At 40.5% G+C, this 27,475-nt stretch overlaps 1 protein-coding gene across 10 annotated transcripts in view; it reads right to left on the reverse strand.

Moving 5' to 3' along the window:
* Nucleotides 1-27,475, reverse strand: part of CELF2 (CUGBP Elav-like family member 2) — a 375,872-nt gene that overhangs the window by 121,026 nt on the left and 227,371 nt on the right. For 9 of the 10 annotated variants that reach the window (XM_065743745.1, XM_065743742.1, XM_065743743.1 and 6 more), the window contains one exon: nt 13,774-13,970. In XM_065743745.1, coding sequence (XP_065599817.1) covers nt 13,774-13,970 — 197 coding nt within the window. Of the gene's footprint in view, nt 1-13,773; nt 13,971-14,136; nt 14,204-27,475 lie in introns of those variants that run through there. The other variant, XM_065743752.1, reaches the window with a different exon arrangement.

Genomic DNA, 27,475 nt, shown 5'->3' on the forward strand with positions numbered 1-27,475 from the left:
TCAATAAGGATGCACAAAGCCCCTTTTGTTGACGACTAGTGTCCAAATCTCTGGCTTCTGTATTCTCCAGTCTTCACAGCAGCTTTAAATCCATCTTGTTCATTTGTGCCGTCAGCGTTTCAGGACAAAGATCATTTTAACAATCTGTTTGCAATGTGTCTTACAATCTGTTAAGCTCATCGACAATACATACAGTAAATGTTAATAGGAGTGCACAGCCAAGCCTGGCTGGAGCCCTTGATTTCAGGTCCCATTGTTGTCTGCAGTGCACGACTCTCTTGCACAATGGAAGCGGCTGTACTTCACGTTGCTATGTGAATGCCATATATCACTCTGCAAGTCCAGAAACTGTCAAAATTCCCTACAAAATAGTCACTTTTTATCAAAATAGTCCAAGAGTCAAAATTCCCTAAAAAAACAACCCAAAAGGCAATCTGTTTGTAGGGTGGCTTTCAAAAGTTAAAGCCATGACCGCATCCATGAGATCACAGTGCCAAACTACCCTTTGCAATATCCTCCTTAAATACAAAAATGAAGCCACAAAACTTAGGGAAAAAGAGATGCCAGGCACTACTTAACGAATGCTCAATCTTAAACACTAGAAAGAAATGTCTGAAAAGAATCCGTGCTCTCTCTTCTACACAAGACTGTTCCAAAAAATCACATCTGGTCACAACGGTGTTAATGTTTCTCATCCTCACCGAATATTTGTCATGTTTTTTTGCTTTGTTTTGTTTTTAAGCCAGCACGAGCTTCTGACATTAGACGCACTGCACATTGCTCTCCCACTCCTTGCAGCACAGATTGTTATTCTCCTGCTTTACATGCTGATTTCTCTTTTGTGAACTGAGACCTTGAATATTTTCACAGGGGAAAAGCAGATCAATGATTTTTTAAGAGAGCTAAACAATTCTGTGTAATGAACATCAGTTGACATGGGCAATTAGACTTTTTCACACACAAAAAAGCCAAAAACACAAACACAAAGAGGAGATTGTAGTCCCTTTGAATGGCATGTGCCCTACTGACTGTAGCAGAATGTCAACTGCATGCATAAAGAGGGGTGGGTGAAGTTCGGGAGTGAAATGTGGATCATTACAATGGAAGATGTGTAGGTTAATAAAAACTTTTGCCATTTCATCTGACCAACAATAAAGAAAGTTGCTTTAGAAACCAGCCCACTGTTTCCCAATTTCTATCGAGAATGGTCCAAAACCATTTTTCTGTTTCTGTTGCTGAATGCATGGAGAATTTTTCCAAAATTTCATATATTCTTTCTAAAGAGTGAATAAGAAAGGAAAATAAATGATATAAAAAATAAAGAAGTTGCATGCTAAAATGATATTTGTACCATTAAAAATAATTTGCAGAAACATTCAATATACTATGTCTTCTCTTTAGTGGTTAAAACATAGGAACAGACAGGGAGAACTGTGAATATCAGTGTCTGGAAGCACATCTGTGGCTATGTCACTCTGCTTCCAAGCATCTGAGTATTCCTATAATGTGAATATGTTAACATGGCTTATTTGCATTTCTGCTTTTATGTGGGAAGTCACACAAAATACTCTCCTGGATGTCACTGTGGCATCTTTGTATAATGCAGGAGTGAGAATCCTGTATTCATGGCAGCATTAAAAAAACCAGCAGCATTATTCAACAAAGCCCCTCTGCATCATAATCAATCCCTGCTCTCACTAGCAGGAACTGTGCAGCTAGCACCCACTACCCCAGCCCCAGTCCTGTTGTACACGTGTACTCATGCCTTGCCATGGCCATAGTAGCCAGGATGGTCATTTACAACTGCCAAAAATCACACCTTCATTAGATGCTTGGAAAGCCATCTGTAGCAAGCTAGGTGATTACATTTTACGTATGTACACTGATATTTATCCTTAGCTCCAAGCCTATTCCTATTCAGCAAAGCAATGAAGAACATGCTTCAACTTTAATCACCTGCTGAAGTCATCAGGGCTGTGTGCTTAGCTGAACAGGGGTCTTTAGGAACCAAATATTATTTTTAGTAATAAGGAGACCTGGCAATACACTAGATGGAACATTTGATAGTAAGTAACATTAATTCAATTAAATCCTCTTACAGCACACGCTCTTCAGCTAATGTAGTTTACAGTGAAATTTTCTCCTGCACTCATTTAAATATAATTGCTGCACTTATCTTGTCATGAGGAAATTTCTGAAGGTTACTTGTACTGTGCATGTGTAAACCTACAAGCTATGCTGACCTTTAGTTGTGAGATTTTTTTGAACTACTTAGACTGCAGCATCTAAAATAATAATGATAATGATAATAATAATTCCCCACTTTCACACAGCACCTTTTAACTCAATATATACCCATGTGAGAGCTAGGAAGCAACAAAGCACAGAGAGGCACGCTAGTAGCTGGGGACTGGAAAGGAAAACTAACACTTGGGAATGTGGAGAATGGAAGGGCTGGGAGATAATGCACTCTGAAGGCAGAATTTTGGTGCAGTGTTTTGCTCAATTCTTCCCACCCCCTCCAATAAAACAAACAAACAAACAAACAACAACCAAATGAAGGGCTATAGCATTGAGACAATTTTGTATCTACTTTTCACACAAGAGATGGTATTAGTAATAACTATGGGGTGCTCCCAGTGTCATGGTGTGGTACCATGCTCTGTGATACCTATCAGCACTCGACTGAGCACAGCTATTGGCAAAACCCATGGTCACTGAGATGGGTGACACTCCCACCTGCTCTCCTACAGGTCTCACTTAATATACTCAAAATGACTGACAAAACTGAAAACTGGAATCAGTTGAAAAACCCAACAAACCAAAACCAAAACTCCAAAACAAAATAACCAAGTTGTAGAGCAAAGCAAGACTTCACTGTGCACAAATACCCAGGACTGTCTGCAGAGTTTAATGCAATACTGAAAGGACAGGTACAGAGATACAAACAGAAACCTGCTGAGCGTGAGGGAGATGAGCATAGTGGAAAGCCCCACATACACACAGTGAACATTTCAGACCCTTTTGTATGGCAGACCTTCCACCACAACTCTTAAGATCTCTGTGCTTCTAGTATTGCAAAAGGAAACCTTGCTTACTTTCTCCATCTCTGCGACAAAATGGGCATTTGTAAGGACAAGAAACATTTGATGTAATGTTTGATGTCTATTTGGACATCAAGACCTGTCAAAGCTTGCTTTCTGCAGTGCTACATTAAAAAAAAAAAAAAAAGGGAATAAATAATCTCATTAACCCCATCCCTGGAGGTGCTCAAGGCCAGATTGGATGAGGTCCTGAGCAGCCTGATCTGGTGGGTGGCAACCAGATCACTGCAGGGATTTGAAACTAGATAATCTTTAAGGTTCCTTCCATCCCAAGCCATTCTATGATTCTATTATTTTCATCCTCTCAGTCAAGCGCAATTCCTACTGGACAAGGACCCATCAAGCAACTTCATGCAGCTCTTAACAGCACAGCTGATGTCAAGGGAGAACTCTTAAATCATGTGTAGAGGAGGCTTTCAGTCTCAGCATATTCCTTTCCATAGAGAGTAACCCCTGTGCCCATGAAGTGAATTAAAATTGACGAGAAAAATCTAATTGAGCCAAAGACAACAAAACCCTTAGCACCACAGAAGATGAAGCCCCAGAGGAATTACTTGATGCAGTCCATGTTAAATCTACAATGATTTTATACACCATGATCTGCAAATGAAAAGGAGGCCCATTGTTTAATGCCCGTTTTAACTGAGGGGGATGTAGGAGAAGCAGGACTCAGTGCCTATGTGTCTGCTACATGCTTGTTTTCTGACACTGGTCCTTGTTAGATCCACTTCACACAAGACCAAACCAATGCTGACTTCACCCAGGCTGTGTTAACATCACGAAATCATTGCGCTGAAAGAGTTCAGAGATTTGAAAACGAAGGCAGTAGATTTCATTCAGGCACAGGCAGAGCATTGCCTGCCTGCTCCAAGACTCTCAGCAATTTGGGAAAAGTCCCACAGCCCTCTGTACCTCACTTTTTCCAACTGGTAACAACTGAGTGCTGATATTTGTCTCCCTTTGCAAAACATTCAAGAAGTGTGGCTAAGCAGTGCTGCTCCACATGGTGCCTTGCACATCCATACAGACCTGATGTCTCACGCAGTACCCTACATTAATCCACTCCCTGTTGCAGTACAGCTCCTGAAAATTACAATTGAAAGCATGACATCTTGAGCTACTAGGATAATTATTGTTTCAAACAAATTTGCCTAGTTTAGTTAGGCAAATAAGAGACATGGTTTATTATAAAACCACCTTTTCCACCTCTTTCCAGTTCATCTCACTCTTCTGAAAAAAATGTATGACTGGGACACAGTCATTATTTTAAATTAAAACCATGAGGTAGTAGACAGCATTTTTTTTCCACTGCAAATAATAACAAATTTATGCATCTCAAAGTTTAATCCGCAGAGTGAAAGTCTAACGTCCCACTTAAAACTGCACACTCCTGGGCACAGATGAGGCAGTAATTAGGTTCAGTGAAAACCTGAAAAGATCCACTGGAAACATTCAAATTTAATTTATTCACGAGCTATTCTCAGAGTGCTTTCTCATAAGCAATTTCTAATTGCTTATGAAAGGAATCACAGATTCCTGAAAATGCTTTTTTTTTTTTTTTTCATGGAGGTAACAAGACCATTTATATGGCATACACAGCCTTCCACCCATAGCTCGCTGGCTTGAGCCAAGCTCAATCCTGGTTTAGAAGTCGCTAACAAACTCTGTCCCTAGGTTCATAGGTTCATAAGGTTGGAAAGGACCTACAAGATCATCTAGTCCAACCATCCTCCTAGGAAGTTATTAGCTACTTGTTTGAAATGCTGATGCTGACTGGGCACGATGGGATGGATAGATATCTAAAAAGCCTGGCAGTACTACAACTGGCACTGCCCTGGCTCCTTTACTTCGGACACCTGGTACTAAGCAGGTTATGGGTCCTGCCAGCCCCAAAGCATGCTTAGGACTTTGCTTTCTGCATCCTGCCCCAAACAAAAATGCAGGGTTACAAGGTCTGATGCAGCTAAGATTAAAGTAATAAAACTTGCATTTAATTCACATTGTAAATGCTACACAACCATCAATTCTGTAATGTATTTTAAAAGGTCAAAGATGAACAGACATCCTTTCAAGGCTTTCCCAGGATTTAAAATTCACGTCAAGAACTTGGAAAATCGATGACATATTTATACTAAACCATTTTACATGTTTTTTGGCTCTTTACTGTGACCCAGCATGGTAATACTTAAGTGTTGTTCACACCATCTCAGCAATGATGGAAAAATTCCTCCTGTTCTGGATTCTTTTCATGAGCAAAACTTCTCAAACTGTGGCTTTTAAGTTTAGGCTTTTATTAGTACGTATGCATGCAGTAGCGTGTCATTTTTTGTGGGGTAACAGGAGTACAATAAGAAAGCAATAGGATGGAAATGAGTCTCAGAAGCTGCAGTGTAGCTGAAATACACACTCAAAAGGTTAGATTACAATTACATCTCATTTTTGACACTGCTCAGTTGTCACTTTCTTCCTTTGAGCTCCATGCCAAAGTGTGTGAAGATTTCAGACTCATCTTCAAATCCTTCAGAAAACCTCCTACTAAAGTCATCAGCAAATGGCTCAAACAGAACTGAATTAGAAACAATATATAAGGAAGAAGCAGCATTTTGAAAGCCATTGTTCTTTAATAAAAATACAATACAAAAAATACAATGTTTCATGTGATAACAGATAAGTAATGTATGTTCACTCAATAAAAACAAAAAAGGAAATAATTTTGCTGCTAGGATCAAAATTCATTTATAGGAGATTTACTATCATAGAACCACAGAATTGTAGTGGTTGGAAGGGACCTCCAGAGATCATCAAGTCCAACCCCCTGCCAAAGCAGCTCCCTAGCCCAGGTTGCACAGGTAGGCGTCCAGGTGGGTCCTGAACATCTCCAGGGAAGGAGACTCCACCACCTCTCTGTGCAGCTGTGCCACTGCTCCGTCACTGCACTGTGAAGAAGTTCCCATGTATATTTTCATTTCACTATGCAGCTGAAGAAACTGGATACCATAAACTTCAAACTGATGATGTCTTGCGTTATTGCAGACACATACGTTTTAAACGTATGCATCAATCTTAAAAATATTTAAACATATGTGATTTTATGTCTGGGTATTATATCTATTGATAAATTCCTGCCTGGAAGTGAACATATGACTTGGCTTCGATTTTCTCCATGTATTACAATCTTTGCCTTTGAGATTATACATTTGAGAGAGAGAAGTTGGGCATATTATTCAGATTCGAGAATGAAATTTGATTAGCTGTTTTTTTCAATTTTATTGAAAGTTCAGGCTGTTTTACAGCTTCCCCACGTGTCCTTCCTGATATGATGACAGAATTTCTAAAAACAGATTACCCATTTATATTTTAAAACATAGGGGATTATTTTGGTGAAGTTCTAAAATTTTCTATATGTAAATGCTGGATGGTGTGCTGAAGAAGTCAGCACTGTAACTGCCTTTTTAACTACCATGCCATATATTCTTTTCCAGCATGGTCTTAACAAAAGACACCATATTTTAAGCTCCCTAATTCTCAATCATTACCTTTCAACTGCTTTAAAAAATAATGATATAGATATATATATATGAAAAAAAAAAGATACCTTTTTTTTTTTTTTTTTGTCTTTTTTCCTTTATTCTGAAGTATCAGAAAAACTGCACACATTTTCAGCTGCATTTCTGGAATTTTCAGAGGTACCTGGAAAGTGCTTGGATTCATTTAATGCCTGAACTGAGGCTCAAATATCCTTTTACATAATGCATCTTTTCTCCAAGTGTTTATCAGACATGAACATTAGAGATCTATTAAGAAAACCACAATTGATTATGAAGTTCCACGCTTTTAAGGGCTTGCCTGGATATTGGTTTTCTATCTAGTTAACTAAACTGATTCATGGAGTTTGTTCAAGTTTGTTCCAATTTATGCGCTTTTTCAGCATGGATTTCATTAGCAATGTGCTTATACAGTCTTAGCTAAGTTTTCAAAATTCATAGACAGTTAAAAACCACAGTTAGGCTGCATTAAAAAAGTGCAGCTGATGAGCCTCAAAGCAATCTACTTTAATCCTTTAGGGATATGTCACTTTTTAAAATTTCTTACAGCAACAACTCAAGTCCTCACTTCTGTACCAAGCTTCCACTGTGACAAATACCATAAAAACACAGAGAAAAATGATGCCTAACAAATAAAGCTTAATTTTGTAGTCATTCATTGTATACAGGAGCATCACTAATAAGGATAAGGAAGGTTTTACGTGGTATCTCTCTCTTTAAATATCTTAACTAAAGGAACACTCTCTACTCAGTCCTCCCAATTTCCTCTATTGTTCCTGTTTTGCAAGCACAAAACCCCTGCCCTCATTACAGGATATGCACAAAGACCTTCCAGGAATTCTGCAGTCTAACTACATGAGATTTGATGGGATACATTTTGGTATTGAAATGAATGACTTTCTTGCCATAGTCAATAATGGGAATATACAGTGAGACTGATTTATGTAGGGAACAGGTTTGCAAATAAGTATGCAATAGGATGTTAACCTCATCTGCCTCTTCCTTCCAAAGCCATCCAAAAATATCAGGGGTCACAAGAAACCTCAGACCCTCTTCAAGCAGGGCACACAGCCCTGGCAGCCCATCCTGCTTACGGGGTGAAACTGTGCTGGGATGTGGGGAGCAGTCATGTCCAACACAACTCCAGGCATGCTTATGTCGAACCACAAAATGGAGGCAAGAAAGAGAAAAGTTTACTGCGAAACTTTTCTTACTGCTGCTTCTGGAAGACCATTCTCTACGCTGCAAGTGGAAGAAGAAAGTTTGACTTAAGAAGATTTTTTTCTTTTCGGCCTGCTGTTTCTCAATCTTAAGTCTATGCTGTGCAGTCCTGGGGTTCGATATTAATTGAAAGAGCTGATCTATTCCTGACTTTGGTATGCACTTCAACATACTGCAGAAACTTCAATCGTATCCCCTTATAACTTTTTCTTCCAGACCAAGGTACAGTCCTGTATTCTTCCACAGCTTCTTCCCTTTTAGCTTTCTTGTAAGTCAATGCTTGAAGCCCTTTACAAGTTAACCTTCTTAGACCTTTCACCATAGCTTAACCCTTCCTGACTTCATACGAAATCATGCTGCTCTTCTCTGCACCTCTGCCCTTTTCTATAGAATGGTGCTAAATATTGGTAACTGTAGTTTAAAACATGATCAAAAAAATCCTTCTTTAAGTGATACGGTATTTCCTTGAAAGTTATATTCAATGCTCCCATTTATATAGCTCCACATCTTCAGTGCCTTTTTGACCACACGGATACAAAACATCATGTTAGTACTTTTATGGTATGTGCACTCTTCATATCCTCTCCTGCTCTTGAATCTTTGAAAAAGATACTCATTCAACATCTGTGCTCACTCAAAAGTCAAATTTACTCTTCTTGCCTTTTACCTGAGTTTCTTTGCCTGAGATTGTTTTCTCCAGGTTACCAGGCAGCTTTTCCCCCATCCAGCCCCTTCTGCGTGATCCAAAAAGTTGGATAACAACTTAGTGGTTCTCTCTGTCAAAGCCATTTACATAGAGAGTGAAAAAGTATCGATCTCCAATACTAGTCCCTGTGGTTCTCCAATCATCATCCCCTTTTTTTCCCCTGGCCCGTAACCTTCCCCCATTCTAATCTGCCCTCGATCATCTAACCAGCTCCTTTCTCCATTTGAAAACAGGACCTTCCCTGCTTCACCAACAGCCGTATGCATTAGGCTCCTGTGCGATGCTGTGTGAAATGCCCCTGGGAAATCCAGCTTGATTATATACACAATTTCACACCTGTCCACTCTCAGAAAAACCTCTTGAAAACTCCAGTAGATTTGTAGAGTAAGAAGTACCTTTTATAAAAATCAGCTCACATCTACAGTATATTTTAAAACGCTACTTATAACCCATGTAAAATTCTAGAATTAAGGCTCTTTAAATTTAAAAACCCCAAGGTCTGAAACTGAAAAGTCGAAAACTCAACTTTATCACTTGCTCTACTTCCCTGTTGTGCTTGCACCTAACAGCAAAATTTGGCTTTTGTCAGTCTTTCTTGCATGATACTTTATACGGTGCACAAGGCATCCTTAAAAAAACAGACGTACATTTTCATTCAGTGCATGACAGATTTCAAGCCCAGGATTGTAACAGCAGATATCTCAGCTGTGATCACTAAAATTTAGTCTAAAACATGCATGAATAATGCCTGCAGTCCTGAGTCCTGCAGTGTACATGCTCAGGACACAACTCATTGGATCTCAAAAGCTAAACAACATTCATGGGAACCTGCGAGAGCATCCTAAAGTATGTCAGTGGAAAATATGTGGAGAAACCCTGACTCCTGCAGAGGTGGCTGAAGGGAACTTCTAAAATAGTTTTTCAAAACACAATGCATTGAAATTGCTTGTAGGAGCAGACAGAGTGCAGTTAGCTGAGCAGTGTGGCAATGGTTGATTAACATTTTTGCTAATATTTAGGGTGGGCTTGTGTGCCAAGCAGAGTGCTCCTGCTCAGCTCCTGTGCAGGACTGCCTGAGTCCCCTCATCTCCTCCTTCCCCACAGGAAATGGGGCACTGAGCAGGAGTGTGGGGTTTGATGGAGTGGAGGATACATTGTGGGCAGGAGGATTTCTGTAGGGCCCTGTTTATAGCCACAATGATATCCAAGGAATCAAGACAACTTCTGCCTTCAATATGCCTTGCCCATCCTGTCTCACCTTTATGTAGTAGATGAATGCCTCATTATCAGATTCCCCTGCTTGCTTCTTGCTAGACTTAAATTACCATGTTAAATAGGATAATAATAAACACTGGCCTTAAACTACAGCACGCCCTTGTTCACTCAGCATCCTACCTCTAATCTGATAACGGGTCTGCAAAAGGCTACAAGGCAAGAGAGAGGCAGTTATCACACTGTGCCTTTCCTTGCTTCCTGGAGAGAGATTCCTGCATAAGCAGGCTCAGCCTCACGCTCCGTGGGTCCTTGAGCCCTGAAAGAATTGCCAGGTTTGGAAATTGGGGCAAGGTAGGATGATGTTGCAGATCCAACCCAAGATTCTTCTGCTGCATCTCAGAGAGTATAAGCATCCCTCTGTCATCTGCTTGCTTCAGCACTCCTCCTCTGAAACAAAAGCAGTGAGAGAAATATTTCCAGCTTATGATAACAGTGGGGAAGAGGAAAAGCCTTGGTGGCACTGGATGCTACCTTCACGTTGAACTTGCTGCACTGGAGGTATTACAGGAGCTCTTTTTAACAACTCGTATGAAAAAGTCATCTATTCACCCAGAATAAATTATATAAAGGAGGTAAGATGGACTGGGACCAGAGACAGCTGATCTGCTGAGACTTTCAATACCCTTAGCACTCAGAAGCTGGAAGTGCCATTTATTTCAGTGCAACAGGGTTTCCTGACAATTATTTAATTTTGTATGTGTGTGTATTTAGTTTGCCTAATCCCCTGGATTTCTCTTGTTGCAGAAAGAGGAAGAAGTCTTATAAAACAACAGGGGATAAACACATAAAGTCAAATTACTTTGCTGAGCTCTTTTGCGCATCTGAAAAGAACCTGAGGACTGCAAACTCTGGACAGTACAAGGAGTTTCCTACTACTTATAAAGGATATTCCAGCTATCACCCACTGAAATGCAACCATTCCTGTGGTATAAGACCCAATTAACAAAGATGCACAGAAACGGCATTTCTGTGGAAGTAATATGTTTTTTCTCTATTTTTCCCACATCCATAGAACTTGGCTTTCCACCTCTCTCCCTTCAGCTTCAGCTTTTTGGAACTGGCGAGGAACACAAGAAGTAGGAAAGCAATGAACTAGGCCGTCTGTCGTTTGAGGGTATGAAAGGCAGTCTTTATAACAGCAGGAGAGAGAGAAGCAGCCGATGGTTATTTTTGACAGAACTGGGAGACACTCAGATTGCTGCTTCATAAACAGCTCATCAGAGGAAAAGTCTGTGCAAATTGGAGAAGCCCCCTTGGCCAAGCTAACAGAAACACACAGCCCTCATCTGTTACGAGAAAAATCTTTGAAAAATCAAAATGTCTTCCTTCAAAGAAAAGAGCCAAGCCCAGCCCCAAATGTGTAGAAAATGCTAACTTGCATTTTCATCATCACAATTCATGGCAGTGAGCATTCTGCACAACAAACAGGCATGACCATGTAATGAAATGGAAAAAAGGACTTTTTCCACTGCCACCCAGCCACCAAGTCCCCTTCGTGCACAGTTCTGCAGAACTGGGGGTGATGCAGAGACTATGGGCAGGGAACTGCCTTGGGTTACCCCAGTCAACACGAATAACATAAAAATGCTTGTTTCGTGTGGGTGTTTGCACAGAGGGAGAACATAGAATTCACCCACAGCCCCTAACAAAAAAGCAAAACTCAGCTTTGTTATTAGACACCATTTATATGGCACAGGCAAAGCATTTCTCATGCACTGTGATGAGAACAAGACTATCAGATATTTTTCAGGGTAGTTTTTTTTTTGGTTGTAACGGATTTGTAATCTCTCATACAGAATCCTTTGTGCTACTGGATTAAGAAAATAAAGATCATTCCTGGTCAAGAGATACCCACATGAAACTCAAGAGGTTTCTATATCCGGCAGCCTTGCTGGCAGTCTCAGACAGGAGGAAGCATGGAGATACACTGCTCCACAGCTTCCAAGGGAAAAGCTGACCACCGGAGGACCTCACTGCTGTGTCAGGGAAATATAAGTCTGAAGGTTATTCTGTCTTCTTGGGAGATTAATTTCATTTACTCTTAAAACATATAATGCCTGAAGTGACATAAAAGCATCATGTCTGAGTGGCTGAAAAGAGTCCTAGTGAAACAACAACAACAAAACACTTGTCAGAGAGAATACAGAATATGGGGACTACAAGGCTCTATAATCAGTCTACAATGATTTGCATGACCTGTGCTTAATCCTTACACCTTCCAGCTGCCCGATGGACAGGTACTGTATAATGGAAAACACTACAGAAATGGGAATCAATGACTTTCAACTGTCTAACCACAATATCATTCTCACTTCATTTACTGCTTTAGTGGGAAGGCACTTCTGTGGCCCAGGAATCAACTCTTCCTAAATGGCCAAGTCTCAAAGTTCAGTATTTTAGTGGTTTAAACTAAGTAGGAGCTTGCTCATCCATAGCAGCCTGGACTGCTGAAAATCCAGTTGCCTGACCCTTTAATGCTGCCTTCTATCTAGCGTTACAAGGAAAAGACACTTGGTGAAGGCACTGGGCTAACAGAGCAGGGGGCCACACGCTCAGCTGCATCACTTCTAGGGAATGGAGGGAGGTGGAAGCAGAAATGCACTGAAACACTGCAATAACAAATACCTTCTGCCTCTGTAGCACTGGTGGAAGAGAGCAAGCTAGTATGGGACTCGATAAGCAGCAGGGTACTCCTGTGAGCCCTTTACCCAGTGCCGTTGTGATACCAAGACAGAACAGCTGTACTTTTTAACCAGAAGCGACATACCAAAAAATATCCCTCGAAGCACAAGGCTGCTCAGATTGGGGCAGCAAAGAGAAGGAAATGCTGAGCCTGGGCAGCACTGAGCTAAAAGCATGGGGGCACCCGGAGTTGTGCTGTGTGCCACACGTGACAGCCATCACCTCTCACTGAACTGGAAATCTCGAGGGTGCTGCTTTGCACTGTTAGCTAGCTGCTAGCCCACAAAATCACTTCGTGAGATTCTCCACAAAAGATTTTAAGATGCAGTGACAGGAGTGGACTGAAAACGAGTAACTATTGAGTCACTTCACAAGCAAGCACAAATACCTCTGAGCAGTGCTAATTATTTGCAATGCTGGCAACAGTTTAATACATGAAACTCGACAATCTCGAAGTGTAAATGAAAATACACAGAGAAAAAATAAAATATAAACTAAAAAAACATCCTGTGGGACAAAATATTCACTTTAAGGCTACACATAAGCCTAGGTTATAATTATATAATACACAGAATTGTCACGTGCCTGAATATGCATAGACACACAGCTAAAGAAAGCAATATAGGTAAGGACAAATGCTTTGTATATGGCAGAAAAACTGCACAAAGAAAAAAGCATCCTTTTCTTTTAGAAAAATACCACTGCCAAAAATCAATCCTTTAGCATGACCGCAAAAATAAGAAATCAGATTTCTGAGAAAGGCCAGGGCAATTCTATTTTTTAATTGTTATTGCCTCTGGAGCAATGACGTAGTGAGAGCCCACTGCTATTCTTTCTCTCCTTCTGTATCCTGAAAATCATTCCCACCTGGGGTGCAAAGAGAGGAAACAAAAGGAAGTAGAAAATTATATTTTTCATGAGCTAATCCTGGGAAAGTGACCGCTCAGGTTTCCATGTCTCTTGGCAATAATAATTTAAACAAGGACAGTAATCTTTTGTTATTTTTTGCACAGTTGGAATGCTCGCTTCCAGATAACAGACATTTAAACTGCAATTTAAGAAGAAGAGGAAGACAGCAATCGATAGGTATTCAGGAGTTCTCTCCTCTTAGGAATGCTGCATAGCTCAACACAGTATGCTTCAAAACAGACAGCCCAGATGCAAGCCTCTTTGGAAATTCTGAAGGCAAGCAAGATCACTGAAAAAATCCCTGAAAGCAAGCAGAGTACAACTACTGTACCTTTACTTTGGGGAGGGTTCTGACTTCTGTCTCGGAGAACATTAATCTGGTAGACAGCTCCGTAAGGCTCAAAAAGTTCTTTTAACTCTTTTTCCGACCATGAACGGGGAATCTGTCCAACAAACATCTTAATGGCATCTGGGTCTGGTTGGTCTGAATGATCCAAAGCTCCATTCATCTTGTTAGCTGTGCCGTTACTAGAAAGTGGAAGAAGAGATGAAAAAGAAAAAGGCAAGTTAGGAGACTACGCAGCTTTCATGTGCACAAGATGCAGAAGATGATGTCAATTGGCACAGAGCAGGAAAAAAAAATTGGTATTTAATTAATAGCATAAGTATTATGTACAAAAAACAATGCGATTACATTTTTCATTGAGTCTGGTTTTCTCTGCAGGCTGCTGCTTAATGTCATTATATAAGAAGAGAACTGCACAACGCAAACCAGCACTTTTGCATTTTAAAGCAGAGGAGAGTGGCAAGTAAGTACAGATTTCTCTCCATGGCTGTTGTAAACAGAACTGCTGTGAATTCTCACTGAACTGGCTACTGGCAGAAACAAGGCAGTGCTGGGGCGTGTGCGTGTGTGTGTGTGTGTGTGTGTGTTTTGTAATAAAGTCACATGAAAGGAATATGAAACACTTGGCAATCTGTCAGATGACTAATGCAAGATGCCAGCGATGAATTTGCAGATTGTGTGAAGCATCCATGTGTGCATCAAATTAGTATGATATTGCCTAGAATGGAAAACACTCCAGCTATGCGGCTGGTTGCTGCCGATTAGTTGCCTACGCTCTTTGAAAAGGAAAAGCAGTCTGGAGAGTGCCAGTCTAAAGCACATTGTTTATGGCAGCCTGGCACACAAAAATGCACAATTCGAAAAGAGAAAGCAGTGGTAAAATTGTTCAGAAAAATTAAAACGCTGCTTCAGAAAGTTTTTTTCCATGCAGAGGACATTCAGCGTTTGAAATTTTTCACACCCTGTAAATTGTTCCCCTATCTGATCTCCAGATGTACAGCTAACTTCAAAACAACTACACACTTCTGCTGGGGAAAAGAATTCAGCAACCAAAAAAACCCCCTTGCTCCCTGAGACATATGACATATTGTGATTTAGGGAGAGTACTTTATTGTAAGGAAAACAAAGATTTCTAAATACTGAATAAAAGTGAAGATAAAAACCCCAACTCTTCTGCTACTTGTAATTAAGGACAATAATTTCAATTTGGCTACAGGTTCTGTAAGGGAAATAAGATTTGGATGCTAGAAGTTCAAGGAGGATCACTAATGAGATGTGATTTTCAGTGCACACCTCTCATCTTCCCACTGGGGGAAGTGAGGAGAAGGTACACGTTCAGCAACATCGAGTGTTGATCATCCCAAACTTCATGCATCTCACAGCCACCTGCTGCTACTGAAAAACTTGGCTTCAACTACACATTCTCCATTTGACAACTGTTCAAGAAAAAATGACCACAAGAAGGCTTGGAAGAGCCCGAAATCTGTACAACCAGACCAAAACCATATTTCACGTGTGAAAAAAGGAAATCTAAGTATGGCGAGAAAGAAACAACGTTGTGTCATTCCCCTACATCACAGCTGGAACATGTGCCAGGACAAATGACTTAGTCCTCTGCGCTTCATCTCCTTGGAAGCACAAGGCACCTGAACATATTAATATACCCCTAATAACTTCTGCACCTTCCTTGCTTACTGCAGGAAGGAGAAAATTATATTGAAGGTAGACTGTAAACCAACAACAAGCTGCATTGTCACTTGTGAAGTGCCTTTAACACAGATCAGCAGACAATGGGATTTATCACACTCATTTATTAGACAAAATTCCTATTGATCCTAGCGGGAGCCTTGCCTGAATAACAGACTGAAGTATTTGGCCCAGCCTTTTCTATCATGTTTCATGCACAAATGCCCTCTCTTGTTTTACAGATGCTCTTTGTTTGAGGATTCTCTGCAGGTCCCAAGAAAACCAATGCAGCAATCGTTTCTCCAAGCATTAGAAGCTGCGTTTTTTTACACAGACCTAGTAGTCAGAAACTCCCCCGCCATCCTAAACAACCCCCACCTTAGACTACAAGAAACAAAAAACTCCTGCTTCATTCCAGTGATACACAATGGGTGCAACTTTCAAGGCTGCCGTGGAGTACTGGGCACCTACGTGACACACAGACTCTGGAAAAAAACACTCTGCTATTTCTTCACTTTTCCTACTTGTTTATGCAATGCATAAAACAACCTCCCTAGAAGGAAGAAACAATAAATCCCTGACCTATAGTTTAAAATAGTGGAGGAAAATGCTCACGTGTTATTTTGTACCTGCAAAGACGAGAGAAGGCAGAAGCTGTGCCGTGCGGTCGCCGGCTTAGCACTGCGCTCAGGCGACTGTGTTCCTTCAGAAATCGGCTTCACTTTTCACTTCAATTGTTCTCTGCATTGTTTACACTAAAAAATGAATCGATTTCCTTTTTAAATTGTGCCCCTTCATCTGTTCTCTCTGTTGGATCTCTTTCTTTAAGAAATCCTCATGTAATTAGTACGTTAGCCCCAAATTACAGAAGTGTTCGTATTTAATAAAAAATAAAAAATTCCTTTGCTTTTTCCTTTACCCAAACCACCTTTAGCACTGAGAGCACTACTACAATTTCCATTGCTAACAAGACAATTTTGAGGAAACCACAAAACCTAGCACTTCTAACTGTTTATTCAGGTTAATTGCTCCATTACCATCAAGTTCCTGCTTTCAGCTAAAGGTTCAGGCTCAGGCGAAGATCTCTTCTAATTCAACACAATGCTTACACACTTTCTTTACTTTGGTGGGGCTGAAGAGCAACTACATTGATCATATTCCTTAAATGCTTTATTGGATAAAGACAGCTGAACGCTCTGACTGCAGGTGTAGGCTACAGTACGCTGTGACACAACGCTCCAGGGGAGAGATTTTGTCACTTGCCGCCTGAATTAACTTGGGCAAGTCATTAAAACTTATCCAGATTTAATTCCACCATCCTCTGACAGCTATGCCAGTCTGCTAACTGTTGTAGATCTAGGGGAAAAAAAAAACAACCGTAACTTCAAGATTTTTCATTATAATTCTTTCCTACTAGAGGGTTAGAGTTTTACTGAGCAGACAATATTTTGGAAATGGGGACAGGCAAGTTGAGCCCCCAGGGAGGACAGTGAGCTCTGCCAACATCATCACTCTCCTCATCAAGTTACGTTTGACTTCTCTGCAGATGAATGCTACGGAGGATTTTGGAAGAACAGTTCCCCACCTCTGTTGGGGTTTCAAGGTGAGCCATCACCCCTTGCAGAAGCATCCTTATCCAGAGTTGACGGTAGAGGACTACAGCCAACTCAAATGAACTGAATAAGTAGATAATAGGGAGATAACAATTAAAAAAAATCCAACAAAACGGAACATTTTTATACAATCTGTGGATTAGGTTCCTTCCACATACTTGAATCATCCTCTGAAGAACAACAAGTATAAAGCACACCCACCTGAGAGTTCTGCTCTCACTGAGCTAGTTCAGGTGAATGCAAAATTCAGTCAAATATTTTTGATTCCCTCACAAACTGTCTCTGCTACAGATGAGTTCCCTTCTTCTCTCCCAGTTTCCATCTTTGACATCTGGAAAGAACTGCTCTGGACCAGGACCTTGTAGTGGCTAACAGCCATGCAGTTTTTTGTCACTTTTCCCTGCCAGTCACTCCCACAGGGAGCAGTTCATTCCTGCTGCTATTTTCCTTACCCTCTTTACCCAGGAAAAAGAATCACAGAACCACAGAATATCCCATAGAATATTCCAGTATCCCACGAGCCCTCCCCTCGGTCTCCTTCTCCAGGCCAAACAAATCAAGGGACCTAAGCCACACATTATATGCCTTGCCCTCTAGGCCCTTCACCATCTCCATAGCTCTTCCTCGGATACTATTTAATAACAACACAGAAAAGAAACTGTGCATGAAACTTTTCAAGAGGGGCAAAAGCAATCTCTGTGAAAGCTTAGGACCATTTCTTGCAAGCATACGTGTAGAGATAGCTGTGGCCAGGAGACACTACTAAGAAGAGAATCCCTTGACAATTACTGTCAGTATCCAAATGATGACATACATAAAAAAAGAGAAGAATTAGATTATGTGGCTTGCTGTCTCTACACCGCAGCAACCTTCCCTCGGTGGCCAATTTAGCCCATTGGACTCCAGGATGACCTAGCACATCATCTTTGCTGACAAGGTGTCATCTGTATCGGAGAGAGCAGCCTGAGGGCAGAGATTAAGCCACCGAGTTGCTGGCTGCTTGTGGTCGCTGCCAAAGCATCGTCTCTCTCAATTTGTGCCAATTTTCTTCCTAATAACCTAACTACCATTCCATCATTTCAGCAAGTTGACAGGGCCACTCTTTGAGGAGCTACAGATTGTTTTAATATCACTGCTGCTTAAGCAGGGGCACTGGCAAAACCCACTAGACGCCTTCTCTGCCTCTCCCATTCATATCTGTCATTACGGCAAGACTGCTAAAGTGCACTGACTGCTAAGGAGGGCAGTCTTAAGGAACACAATTTGAATCAAAAGGAACCCTCTTAAATTCATCACTGTTAATATATTTAGCATTAATCCCCGCTCGCTTCCATTGACGAACTAGACACCAAGCCAGCTGCTGAGGAACTGTTGTTATGGGGACTGAGCAGGTTTGTATGAAAGCTGTGTTTCAAATCCATTTTCAGTTCTAGTCAAATTGCTTCTCAGTTTCCTGTTCTGGTCAGTTTCTCTTGCAGTCTTCACCCTACTTAAGTTGTTCTGCTGTTTTGTTGGGAGATTTGCCCTTTTCACACTCAACAGTACACGACCAAACAGCACATCCCTGGAAGAACATTTAACTCCTAAGCATCAAAAGACAAGAAGAACATGATGAAGAAGCTGGAAGTATAAAGATTACTAAATCCAGCCTAGCACAAAGATATTTGCAGGCACCAGGGGCTTATAGTGCCAAATATTTACATTTGAGCTGTGTGATCACTGTCAGGATGTGGGACAAGCACCAAAGGGACACCATCACTTTGAAGGATTTCAACTGCTGGCAGAAGAGATGAAAAACCATCACCTTACCATGCTTGAAAATCCTAACTGCTGGATTACGAGCAAATTTTATCTGGAAGGACTCAAAAGGGCTTTATAAGCTCATTGTTTAGAGAGGAATGACTTCATTGTAAGGTGACAGACGACAGCTGTTTAATGACATGGAGCATTATCACACAACAGTTTCAGCCAGGATGGGTAGAACAATACCATACTCCACTGGAAACTGCAGGGGGCTGGGATTTTAGAGACACGGAATGTAATTACCTAAATTGGATTTTGGCCAGCAAAAAAAGGGCCAGAACCTCTGACAAAAAAATAACATAAAATAGAAGCCATTCCATTCTTTTTTTTTTTTTTTTTTTATATAAGCTGTAAATGACTAAATACCTGAATTTTTGGGGAAAAAAGTCATCTCCAGAAGAGTACTCACAGAGCAGTAGCTCAACAGCAGCTCGGAGGGAAGGATGTTTCATAAATCATTCACTGCACTCGTTGTAATGTCATGTACAGTTTTTTGGTTGAACTATAAACCACCACTACTACTAATTATTATTAAGTTACACCAGTCCACACTGGCAGTTGCTGAATGACTCTGACATCATACCCAATTAATGTAGAAGCACACAGTGGGGCCAGTCCCACATTTCTAGTGATGTCTACAAAGAGATTTTTGACAGGTTTCTCTGCGCCCATAGGCAGTGTGACAAATTCTAGTGCCTGTACAACTCGCTAAGCTGCTACACTGAAGGCCAACTGCAATTTCAGCAGGTAACCAAAACTCTGAGCTCACAAAACATTCTCCTTTACTTTGTCTCACAGACTCGTAAAGCCTTGTAACAAAGAGACAAGTAATTCTTCATCCATCCAGCAGAGAGCAACAGCACTTGCACTCACACACATGAGCTACACAAACAATTCTGATGGCTTTTAATATCTGGCATCCAGTGCTGAGATTTTATTCTTGTCAATAGCTAATAATACTCAAGTGCTCACATAAGCACTGAATGGTAAATGCAAAGATGTTTTTCTTGCATTGCCTTTATGTCTGCGGAAATTATCTGTAAAAGCATAATATTGCATAAGACAACACAGTCTTTTTTTACTGTCCTGACAAGCAATTTAAAATTCCGAGTCATTTTTTTTTTTCCAGTGGAGTCAGTGTTTAGCTCAGCTTTGCTAACTCTCCATGTACAACAAACCATGGTAAAACACTGGTCCTAGAAAGGACTACTTGCTTTCCGATAAACTCCAAATTTAGTATGTACCATCACTTTTATGCCTTATATGCAATTTTTGGGTGGGCTGAGGAGGTAGCACCATGTCACAGAAGAGCACCCCTGATAATCTGAGAAAAAAAACACCTTTTCTTATACTGGAAAAATTTTTGATGGTGAATACATTCAGGCTGAGAGAAGCAGAAGAAATGGGAAGTCATCTTTCAAACAGGTGGGTCAGAACACATGAATTGGGTACAGTATTGAACCACATACATGCGAGAAAAACATCAGCACACACTTGGGATAAAACAAATCATTCTTTAGAGATTCCTCATTAGTATTACAGGAAGGAAACAAGGATACAAAGGAAATAATAACATCTATTTTAAAATGCAACTGCTGCACGCGCTTGTGTGCATTAGAGCACATGCACTCACTGCACTGCACTGAGGCTTGTTGCCTTCCTAAAAGAAGTCCTAAATGTTGTGCTCACCAAAGCAAACGAGATCATGACCTGCCTGTCACTTCCCCATGCTCACTGCTAACTATGTACCTCTAGAGGCTTCTGGCTGTTCTGGTTCTGGCCTCTAGGTCACTGCATCACCTCCATTCCAAAATAGTTTAAGCCTGGGGTTTCAGACCAAACTGTGAAGGCTGCATACATGTTTAAAAGCAAATGACTTTATTTTAATGTTCTGCTTTTGTTAACGCATCCTAGAACTATGGAGGCAAGCAGCAGTAACTTCACAAAAGCTTTGTATATCCGTTACAGGAAAAAAAAAAATTACCCTAAAAAAAAAAAAGAAAATTCAGTGTGGTGCCTTCAAACCATCTCAACTCTTACCACAGGTGTATGGACCCCCTTTATAGCTAGAAAATTCTTCTGTACAGCATGTAGTAGTGCTTCATGATGTGCATGTGCTGTATGCAGATGGGAGTAACTCACACAAGTTAAAATACATAGTTTAGATTACACATATGAACAGGGATATATATAAGAAGGGAAAGAATGGGTACAGAAGGGAAAGTAAACAGGGAGAGGAAGAGGTGTTTATATTTTAAAGTCTTCTATTTTAGGAACAAATTGAAATATCATTACTAGTTTATCCAATCGTGGCAGCAAACAATTGAATGCACCATCTGTACAGGTCAGAAATGGGTAATATCTTTTTTTTTTTTATGCTGATAGAACTTACAGTGGTCTATTTTCAGTATATTTAAGTATTTGCCTACACTGGTCCATAGATTTTACTAAACTGGAACTGTTAAAAGCTCAGTGTTCAGTAGAATACAGCTGTCCCTTAATGTCTGAAGAAAGCCAAGACCCCCCCCCCCCTTGTTTTCTTGAGTTTGATCCCCATCTTGCTCTCCTATGGATGAGGATCACTGATTTCTAAGGGCACATGACAAGAATGACTAACAGTGCTTGGAGATCTACATGGAGAGGCTGTGTATTAGCCCCAGCTTTGGTCTTCTAGGCTTTCCTGCTGGCTTTGGGAGCTAATTAATTAAAATCTGGATGAGGTCCTCCAGGCATCTGCAAGACAGTGCTCTGCTCAGGCAAATACCTGAGAACTCAGTTTTGCTTCCTGAGCAGAATTTGCTCTGTACATTCAATCTTCAGACAAACTTGGGTCTGCCTCTGTCAGCTGTAAAGGTGGTAGAACGCAGCAATAAAAAATTAAAGAGTTTAAACACTACTGATAAATACAAAAGGTGTGATTTTTAAAAATTTCTGTTGTCCAACTCAAAGGTGGATATCTGCACATCTGGTTTTAACCCAAAGAGTTTAGCATTAACAAAGGCTTCTCATTTATCATTTCTGCATCTCTACATTAATCTCTGTTTTGGCAAGAGGAGAACCTTAGCAGTTCACCACAACTACGATGCTCGCAAACAATGACTGTGACTTTGTGTTTCACTTCTATCGTACTCCTCTCTGTCTTTTCCCACTGGAATCTCCTTGGGCAGAGGCTGTCCTCTTGTGTAAATATCTATGCTATATCTAAAACGGACTGAAATTGCAGAGGGGCCCTCTCCTCTGTACTGCAGGCTGGACAATATCACAGAAAGCACTCATGCACTTGCACAAAGACAGTATAGGTTTGGAGAACCAACTGACATGACTTCTCCTATGAAGTTGCATCTGAAGTTGCTGACTGCTAATTAGATGGATTATTAATGCTTTGCTTTACTGACTACACATATTTGCAATGAAGCATACTCCTTTCTGCGTGGCAGAAAACATTTATTGGAATTACTTTAAAAAAAACAGTATTTGATTGCTCCCAAATGCACATATATTTGTGACATGCCAACAATCAAATTAGAATAGTATCAAGCTTTTAAAATTCAGGACACATAGGACCATCTGTCTTCTTGTCAACAACCTCAGCCTCTCTCTCCATATCCCAAACACTGCTGAAAATGTTCCTAGCTGCTGCACAACTCCCTTCTTCCTTTTGCCCCCAAAACTAAAAGTAGTAATTAATGATGTGACCATTTCAGCATTCTTATCTTCAGCCTGGCAGTTATCTGCAAATTCTGAGGTTCACAAGGACTTGCCTAATTCATGGCCAACTGTGTCCTGGAGTTGAGGAGGGATGGAGGAGATGGGCAGGAGTCCTCCAAGCATTTGTGCAGAAACACATCAGTGGTTTCGACAGATGAAAACCAAACAATTATTGCAGGAAGTGCTTTACAACCCAACATATTTCAAGCCTGGCACCCATATGTGTATGCACACACTGGTACCCACTCACTGCTAAGCTTCACAAAGTGGAGAGCTATTTCCACAGTGCCCAAAAGCATGAGTCAAAAAGGGAGGGAGGTCAGCAGTTCACATCCAACATGGCTGCTCTATCTAAACAGCTTCCTTATAAAGGGAATGGAAGATCCCAGCTCTGCCCATATAAAGGGTAGAGCTAATTTCAGTTAGCTATTTATGAGAGATCTGAAATAAAGCAAGCTGAGACATTTGATTTTCTTACTTAAAACAAAATATCCTATCAGGCTCACTCTTCCTGCCTGCATCTACAAATCACAATTAAGAAAGGATTATTGTCCAAAGTATGATGCAACTGTAATTTTCAGAAGTTGAGCATCATTATAGCAAAATCCCCCTCAGCTGATTTTTTTTTTAAAGCATTTCTTCATTTTTTTTGACGCCACATCTGGCATATAGAATACAGATGATCATTTGTTTATATATCTGTCTAAATGCCTTTTCCAAACACAGCCAGATGGAGCCTTTCAAAATCAAATTAATTTCAGATTAATTCACTCTGGACCCACTCCAGTTTCATGACTCTATGCTTTGAGGCACCATCTAAATTGATTTAGAGTCATGAACTTAAATAGCTCAAGTCCTTAGGTATAGAAGAAAAAGATCCTTCTTGCATACTGAAAGAGTCAGCAAATCAAGAGTCTGCAATTGTAAGTTTTTGCTGCTGCTAGCAGCCCCCCAAATCAACCTCAGAATGCATCAGTCTTTATAGTGTCAAAATCATCTGAAACCATTTGTATTTCACCTCCCTCAAAAAATCACACTAGAATTTATCTCGTCAATGCTCTAACTTCCCTGGAAGAGCCCAATAAAATTTACTGCTCTAATTAAAAAGCAAAATAAAAAAAATAGTTTTGTTCTAAACCTTGCAATACGCAGCAGAGAAAGACAGGAGACAGGTAATAAAAATCTCCACTGCAAGAGATTTATCTAAGGAGTTATAAACAAATGTAGCCTGCAAACACTGTGGGCTTGCATACTGTCAATCCTCCATGTATGCCTTTATTATCTCACTTGTTTCAATTGCAATTTGGGTTTCCATGGAGACGTTACAGTCAACTCAGGAAAATTATAAGATAAATGTCAGGCAGTGATAACGGTGTTAATGAAGCTTCATTGACAAGCATTACTATGCTTCAAATAATAGGCATATTTCTATTAGCATATGTATAACCTGTCTGGAAGAAGAAGAAAAATTCCCAACAACTGGGAAAGACAATATTAAAAAGTTAAAATGAAATTGTGAACATATAAGACACATGACACACAATGAAACATTGCATCTATGTGAACTGATGAATTCCTAACAAACAGAAGAGATCTTGGTTCAAAATTTAATTGCCTGCTTCCTTTTGAAATGTTTTGCACTGCTATCACATTGAGAAAGGGCTCAGCTGACATGGGCAGATGCACTTCTGCACGGTGTGACACTTGTTTCCTTATAATGCAAAGCTGGAAAGATCTGCCTCACCAAGCACTTTGAAGCACACGATTTCACAGTGCAGAAATACAGCTGCACTGAGCTCTTACAAAGATGCAGACCTCAGTGGAAACACAGACAGTGTATACACAAACACAACTCTTGGGTGCTGCAGGGTGGCCTACCATGCTACCTAAGGTTTCACTTTGGCAATTTACTAGAAGGAGTGGGGAAATCCTGTCATGGAGATTTCTAGCATAATTTCTGCAGATGGATGAGAGGCACCAAGATATTCACTGCCAATCCATTAAGTGGCTTTGCCATTGGCTGGAAAGACAAGAGGTGGCAAAGGTTGTTCCATCTCTTCTTACACCACTACCTGGACTTCAAAACTTGTTCAGTCCTGTTGTAAGAGTGAAGTCTCTTGGAAAACTGGGTTCTGGTATTAGCTGAGTGTTAGAGAGGCAATAGATAAAATGATGACATTGAAAACCAGGATCAGGCTTGGTTTAGTGGCAGAGAACAGGGAAATCTTAAACCTACAGGAAAACAAAGAAGAAAATCTTTATCCCTCCCAAAATTTGATGGTAAAGCACATGGGCAGGAAAAGTTTTGCATACTGTGGAAAGCTCTCAAATATTACTCTTATGAATAACCTTATGAAATGTAGTTCTTCTGAACATCTTATACAGGGCAGGAAACAAGATGTTTTTTCCACTTAAATGGAAAATATAGCAGGGGTTTGGGTCAGGGACAGAGAGGCTTCTTGTCTCCTCCTCTCTGAAGAACTCCTCTGTTCCTTCCACCTCTTTGAAATTCTGCCTGTTTAGTAAAGGAGACCATGAATGCTGTCTTGGAAATACTTCCCAATTCTTCAAAGAAGAGTGTGGAAATCTCTTTGTGTAGCCAGGTTGTGGGAGCAGAAAAGGGAGTTGGAAAAGTGCCCAGTCCTTCTGTAGAGCTGACCTCAGCTTTGATCAGACTGCTTGACAACAAAGTCAATGTACTTGTGTGTATATATATATATATATATATATAAATGTCATATTACTGAGAAGTTAAAAAAAATCCAAACTTCTGAATCTTTTATAACCACTTCTCCATACTATATACTAGAAAAACCTGAGTACCTCATTAGATTGCTGCTAAAATGTCAATAGTTAGAAAGTGATTTTCCCCAATGATTTCCAGTGTACTTACAACTCACTTTGTTATAATTCACTTTAGTGTTTTTTGTTTTTATTTTTCTTTTTGGGGGCTGGGTGGGGGGAAACAGTAACAACAACATAACCTACATATGAACCAAAAAAACAAAAACTTCACTATGACTGGTAGTTGATTCTGCGTTACAGCATGACTCCTCATGACAACTTCATGGAAGACAGAACAATGAATTTAGGTGGAGCCTGGCTTCAACTGCAGCTGGTAAAATCTTACAGGGTGGCACTAGTGTTAAATGGTCCCAGAACCAAATCCCACCAAATTCACCATTACCAACACATGCAACTGTGATGTGTAGATTACAAAAGAGAAAGTGGCTTCAAATCCAGAATACTAAACCATTTTTAATAGAAAAAACACTGCTTGCGGGATGGAAAGTACTGCCCTGTGCACATAACAAAATGGGTCACACTGTCTCCATTTCTCTCTTGTTGAAATGTCGACATCCCATCCCAACGTGTACTCCTCACTCTTCAAAACAAGATTTGTTCTCCTGTGTATTTTGGGTTGCCAACGTATACTTTAAAAAGAGTGGATATGTAAATGCACCCCCTGCACTATTCGTTAATAAAGAATATTGAAGTGCAATATATTATTTATTTATTATATTTATCTTCATATTATCAAGTTATTTTTATTCCCTTGTTTACTTGGCTACAGTGTTCTTTTGAGGCTTACAAGAAAGCAAACTACATACAATACTGAAATGAACTACTCTACTTTTAAAGGCTTCGTTCACAGCAATGAAAAGCCTCAAGAACACTGGTTTAAATGTTCCTAATAAACACACCATAAAAATCCCAACATAACCACACCCTAACACGCACTTCTGGAGCCATGTGGCAGTCATTTATAGGGTCAGTGCTGTCTTCACAGGCAGACCTCCATCTTCTAGTCACAATCTGCCAAGGAGCTCAGCACAGTCTCTTGGTGAGAATCCATCCGCACATTGCCATTCTGAAGCCTCTTGCCAAACGAACAGGAAAACACATCATGTTGAAAACTGTTTTTAAGGTCATAGCAAATACTTGTCACAGGAGAAATGTAAAAGGATGAGATAACTTTGTAATAGTGTATTTTGGGCTTTTGCTTTTGGGCTTATTCTTTCGGGTTGATTTTTTCCTGTGGAGGTTTTACTCTCAAGTGAAAAATGAAACCAGGTCTTATGGACTGGCTGACATCCTTCACGGATGAGAAGGAGATGGGAATACCATCCCCATCCAGTTGGCCATCCTGTGATGTACAGTTTAGCGCAATAGAGAAGTTAGTTAAAGACTTCTGGCTTCATTTTGAAGCTCTCTGTAGTGCTCTTGACCTGTGGAAATCTAGCCATCTCAGGTCTGGTTGGCTGTTAGCACCAGTGTGAAATGCAGCGTGATTTGTAGAAATCTCTGTCATCACACTACAGGGTTAATTTCTTTCTTTTTTCTTTTTCCCTTGTCCCCCTTAGAAGAGGAAGGCTCTTATTTGTGATGACAGGCCTTTGGAAAGCCGGAGGACTACTAAAAGCATGTGTATGCCTAAGATCTCTGACCCTATTCCAACTGTTTTTCCATATAAGCCTCCTCTGCACAGACTCTGGCACCTTTGCTTAGCAGATGTAACAAAGGAAGAAACCTGCCCTGGGGCAAGTGGAGGCACCTGGACACTGACAAAGGGAGAGCACAGACCTGAAGCTCCCAGGTCTCATCTGCTTGATACAGGAAACACAAGGGAATCCAAGCATCATAAGTGGGATTTTAATATAGAAACATTTGCTTTAATAATTTGAGGCCCGAACCTGCTGAGCTTGTCACCATAAGTAAGACAAATGGAGAAAAAAACTGAAGACTGGTTTGTAGTCCAACTTCTGACAACAAAATGCTGTGGCCTTTTTGGGGGAACACAGGCAGGGATGTCTGTGCCTCATGCCCACAAGGCCAGTCAGCTGCACCAAACATGGACTGTTTACATGTGTTGACAG

Source organism: Cyrtonyx montezumae, unplaced genomic scaffold (assembly GCF_038088225.1).
Source record: "Cyrtonyx montezumae isolate F1298 unplaced genomic scaffold, pur_monq_1.0 scaffold_3, whole genome shotgun sequence".
NCBI lineage: Eukaryota > Metazoa > Chordata > Aves > Galliformes > Odontophoridae > Cyrtonyx > Cyrtonyx montezumae.